At 46.2% G+C, this 4,920-nt stretch overlaps 1 protein-coding gene across 1 annotated transcript in view; it reads left to right on the top strand.

Moving 5' to 3' along the window:
* The window catches only part of mical3b (microtubule associated monooxygenase, calponin and LIM domain containing 3b), a gene marked incomplete in the record, with an annotated part of 15,044 nt that overhangs the window by 337 nt on the left and 9,787 nt on the right, over positions 1 to 4,920 (top strand). The window contains 15 exon segments of the mRNA XM_035680494.1: positions 29 to 236; positions 316 to 432; positions 1,058 to 1,159; positions 1,367 to 1,522; positions 1,592 to 1,692; positions 1,957 to 2,214; positions 2,430 to 2,545; positions 2,648 to 2,774; positions 2,850 to 2,943; positions 3,036 to 3,183; positions 3,354 to 3,550; positions 3,637 to 3,737; positions 3,826 to 3,888; positions 3,960 to 4,151; positions 4,276 to 4,378. Coding sequence (XP_035536387.1) covers positions 29 to 236; positions 316 to 432; positions 1,058 to 1,159; positions 1,367 to 1,522; positions 1,592 to 1,692; positions 1,957 to 2,214; positions 2,430 to 2,545; positions 2,648 to 2,774; positions 2,850 to 2,943; positions 3,036 to 3,183; positions 3,354 to 3,550; positions 3,637 to 3,737; positions 3,826 to 3,888; positions 3,960 to 4,151; positions 4,276 to 4,378 — 2,083 coding nt within the window.

A 4,920-nucleotide genomic window follows, 5' to 3' on the forward strand; every position in this document is an offset into this window, starting at 1 on the left:
GTCAGTGTGTCTCTCTCTGATTGGGCAGTGTGTGATAATCGGGGCGGGGCCCTGCGGTCTGAGGGCGGCGGTGGAGCTGAGCTTTATGGGAGCTCGAGTGGTGCTGCTGGAGAAGAGAGACTCGTTCTCCAGGAACAACGTGCTCCACCTGTGGCCTTACACCATCCACGACCTGCGGGGCCTCGGGGCCAAAAAGTTCTACGGAAAGTTCTGCGCCGGCTCCATCGACCACATAAGTGAGTCTGTGATCCATTACACCCGTATTATCACAACAGCCGCGTCCTCCAGTCAGAACCACCTGTTTCCTGTCTGCAGGTATCCGTCAGCTGCAGCTGGTCCTGCTAAAGGTCGCCTTACTGCTGGGGGTCGAAGTCCATGTCAATGTGGAGTTTAAAAACCTGGTGGAGCCGCCAGAAGACCAACAGAGACACAGTGAGAACTACTAGAAAACTAGAAAATCAAACTTTAAGCTGCCAACTGTGAAATCAGTTGAGTTGACTCTTCCTAAGCCCCGCCCCTTTTTGCTCTATGCTTCAATAACAGTTGAGCAAGCCTCGGTCAACTTTCTCCTTTCCTGTACTTTACTTTACTCTGTAGCAAGACACAAGCTAACTAGGTAGTTCATCTACATTAATGGCTAGTTTGGCTCTGTAACAAAACTTAGCTAACTAGCCAATAATTGATGTGAATTATTGGCTAGTTAGCTAGCTAACTTAAGATGTGACTTTATATATGTCTCTCACTTTTTAACCATCGAAGTGTGGTTGTCTTTTCAACATAGATTAGCCTAGCATATAGCATATCTAAGTACAGGAAAGGGGGAAGTTGAGGGTAGCTCAACTGTTATTGGAGCACTGAGCAAAACGGAGCGGGGCTTAGAAAGGGTCAGTTATCAGTTGAAGTTTTTGGCTGGTTCTTGAGCACCGACAGCAGTTACAGTCTCTGAAATTAAAGATGTGAAAGTTGTTGAACTGTTGATTGATGATGAAAAGTTTTAAGACAAAGCACGAGGACCGATGACCTGTCTGCCTGTTCACCTGTCTGTCTGCCTGTGCAGAGGTGGGCTGGAGGGTGGCGGTGAAACCAAAGTCTCATCCCGTCACTCAGCTGGAGTTTGATGTCATCATTGGAGCAGATGGACGCAGGAACACGTTGCCAGGTACACCGACAGTCCGACTCTGTCCTCCTTAAAGTACCAATACCAAGCTGAGTCTAACAGACTAAAGAAAAGTGTTTTGTGTAAAGCTCGCTAACATGCTAAATGATAGCTACATCTTAAATAGCAGTAAACATATACTCCAAGGTTTCCTTATAATATAATATAATAATTCAAATCTTCTAACAGTAACCCTTTCTATGTGAGCAGGGTTCCGGCGTAAAGAGTTCAGAGGGAAGTTGGCGATCGCCATCACAGCAAACTTTAAGAACCGAAACACCACGGCTGAGGCCAAAGTGGAGGAGATCAGCGGAGTGGCTTCTATCTTCAACCAGAGGTTCTTCCAGGAACTACGACAGGAAACAGGTACGAACATTTAATACAAAGGTTCTTCTCAAGCTGGAACGTCTGACCTCATCAGGTTCTTTCTTTCAGGCATCGATCTGGAGAACATCGTTTACTATAAAGACGACACGCACTACTTCGTAATGACGGCAAAGAAACAGAGTCTGTTGGAGAAAGGAGTCATTATACAGGTAATTATTATACAGGTAATTATTATACAGGTAATTATTATACAGGTAGTTATTATACAGGTAATCATTATACAGGTAGTTATTATACATGTAATTATTATACAGGTAGTTATTATACAGGTAATTATTATAGAGGTAATTATTATACATGTAATTATTATACAGGTAATTATTATACAGGTAGTTTTTAAGTCACACACCTGGATCAACAGCAGGACCACACAGTCCAGTTTCAGATTACAGAATCTGGTCTTCCTGTTCCAGGACTTCGCAGACACTGCGCTGCTTCTCTCTCGAGGGAACGTGGACCAGAAGGCATTGCAGATGTACGCCCGCGAGGCTGCTGATTTCTCCACCAATCACCAGCTGCCGTCTCTGGACTTCGCCATGAATCACTACGGTCAGCCCGACGTCGCCATGTTCGACTTCACCTGCATGTACGCATCGGAGAACGCCGCCTTGGTTCGCCAACGCCACGGACACCAGCTGCTGGTCACACTGGTGGGAGACAGTCTGCTGGAGGTGAGACAGGTTTCTGCTTTAGGGGAGACAGTCTGATGGAGGTAAGACAGGTGTAGAGACAGACAATCTGCTGGAGGTCAGACAGTTTATTAGGATCTATTTATTGTCAGTAATAAAAAACATTTAACTTCTGAATCAGACAGACAGTTGATGATGTCTGTCTGTCTGTCTGTCTGTCTGTCTGTCTGTCTCCCTCTCTACCTGTCTGTCCTCAGCCCTTCTGGCCTATGGGAACAGGAATAGCTCGAGGTTTTCTGGCCGCTCTCGATTCTTGTTGGATGGTTCTCAGTTGGTCTCAGGGAGGAGCTCCACTGGATGTCCTTGCTCAGAGGTTAATATACTGATCGCTAATCAATAATCAGTATCATACACACTGTACACACCTGAGTATCACCTGTGTGACTGTCTGTCTCTCCACCCGTCTGTCTCTCAGAGAGAGTGTGTACCGTCTCCTCCCTCAGACGACTCCAGAGAACCTGCAGAAGAACTTCAGTCTGTTTACAGTCGACCCGACAACCAGATACCTGAACATCAACAGACTGCTGGTCACACCTGCTCAGGTACGCTCACACACACAGACACACACACACACACACAGTCGACCAATAAAATAAAAACTGTGTTTTTTCCTTCAGGTGAGACACCTGGTGGACGCAGGAGAGGAGGCAGGGCTAAACACAGACTGTGGTGACATCAAATGTCTACCGTCGCACAGATTCCTCCGACAAGGTTAAATTACTTCCTGTCTCATCCTGTGATCTGATTGGTCCCCTGTCTCATCCTGTGATCTGATTGGTCCCCTGTCTCGTCCTCTTCGGCAGATTCTTTCTCTCAGTCCAATAAGCTGCTGTCTTGGTGTCAGGAGCAGACTCGTGGTTACCGTGGCGTTGCCGTTAGCGATCTTACTACTTCCTGGAAGAGTGGCCTCGCTCTCTGTGCTCTGATTCATCGATATCGACCCGACCTCATGTAAACAGCTGACTGACAACAACATACAGACACATTTCTGTTCATTTTATTGATTTTTCATTGTAAACAATAATCAACGAATAGTTTAAAATTGTTTCAACACGTTTTTCTACTGACTGTCTGTGTCACTGTCTTCCTGTCTCACTGACCGACTGCCTGTCTGTCCTCAGAGACTTTGACTCTCTGGACGAGTCGTCGGTGGAAGAAAACACTCGCCTGGGCTTCGACGTTGCAGAACGAGAGTTCGGGATTTCTCCTCTGATGACGGTGGACGAGCTGTCGTCGGTGGGAGAACCCGACTCTCTGTCTATGGTGATGTACCTGACTCAGTTCTACCAGCTGCTCAAAGACACGCCGCCCCCTGCTGGTGGGACTCAAACCACAAACTATATTTAACATAAAACACAAACTGACACAAACAGGATGTCGTAATTTTATCTGCTGATGTTTCAGGTTGTCTGACTCAGACTTCTGACCTGAGATCAGCTCTCATCACGCCGGCCTCCCTCCTCAGCAGACTGGGCCTCAGTCCGTCCAGAAAGAGAAACCCAAAGGTCCCTGCAGCTCTTTAATGTCCTGTCTGTCTGATTCTGTCTGTCTGATTCTGTCTGTCTGTGAGTGAACTCCTCTGTGTCTCTACAGGAGCAGAAAGACGCTCGGGGTAAGAGGAGGAAGACCAGTCAAGCGTGCGCAGAGCAGCAGGAGGTCAGTTGAGTGTCAGACAGACTTTAACTCTTCACTTCCATGTTTTCTCTTTAAATAAACTTTATTTGCAGCTGTGGGACCTGAACGGCGTCGTTGACGGACAGCTGTGTGATGAGGCGTTTGTGGGCGGGACCAGTCGCTCCAGAGTGCGTCTGATGGCCAATCAGCTGCAGGCGAAGCTGGACGAGAGCTCCCCTTCTTCTTCTTCTTCTGCATCTGCTGCTGCATTACGTCGACAGGTCAGATCAGAACAACATCAATCATAATCAACCTCCTTCCAATCAATCTATTTATTGATTTATTGGTCCTTGATCACTTATGAATCACCACACAGGACTCTGTTATAGCTCAGAGTTAATGAATAATGTGGCTGTGTGTGTGGACCAGCAGGGGGAGCTGCTGTCCAGCCTCCCTCCCTCCCAACAGTCTCCAGACTGTGAGCTGCCTGCAGCCCCACCTGACATGTCATCATGGAGACCGGTAAAGTGGGGTAGTTGGTAGAAACCAGTAGAAACATCAGCCTGTAGTTTCCCTCCACATACAGGAAGAAACAAGCATCTGTGTTGATGTTCTGATCACAGATCAGTTTCCATGTTTATTCTGTGTCATCACTGCAGCTTCATCTCTAACACTGATCCAGACCAGGAGTCTGTTTTATTTAAAATATTATCAGGTCAGTTTTATTTGTATGAAGCCAAATCATAGCAGGAGTTATCTCAGGACACTTTTCAAATACAGAAGGTTTAAACCTCACCACAGAGAACCAAGTAAAACATACTTAGCGGGAACACCTGAACAGCAGGTAACAAAGAGAGAAAACCAGTTAGCAGAGACGTTTAAATAGTTCAAGATAAAAGTAATGGAGGTTTAAAGGTTCTACTGGAGGTTTAAAGGTTCTACGGGAGGTTTAACTGGGAACTGTTGGGTCTCTGTAAATAATGTTATAAGGAGTTTGGTCTAGACCTGCTCTATTTGAAAAGTGTCCTGAGATAACTTCTGTTATGAATTGGCGCTATACAAATAAAATGGAAT

This window comes from Morone saxatilis, unplaced genomic scaffold (assembly GCF_004916995.1).
Source record: "Morone saxatilis isolate NCDOM2014 unplaced genomic scaffold, NCSU_SB_2.0 Contig10, whole genome shotgun sequence".
Classification (NCBI taxonomy): Eukaryota; Metazoa; Chordata; class Actinopteri; family Moronidae; genus Morone; species Morone saxatilis.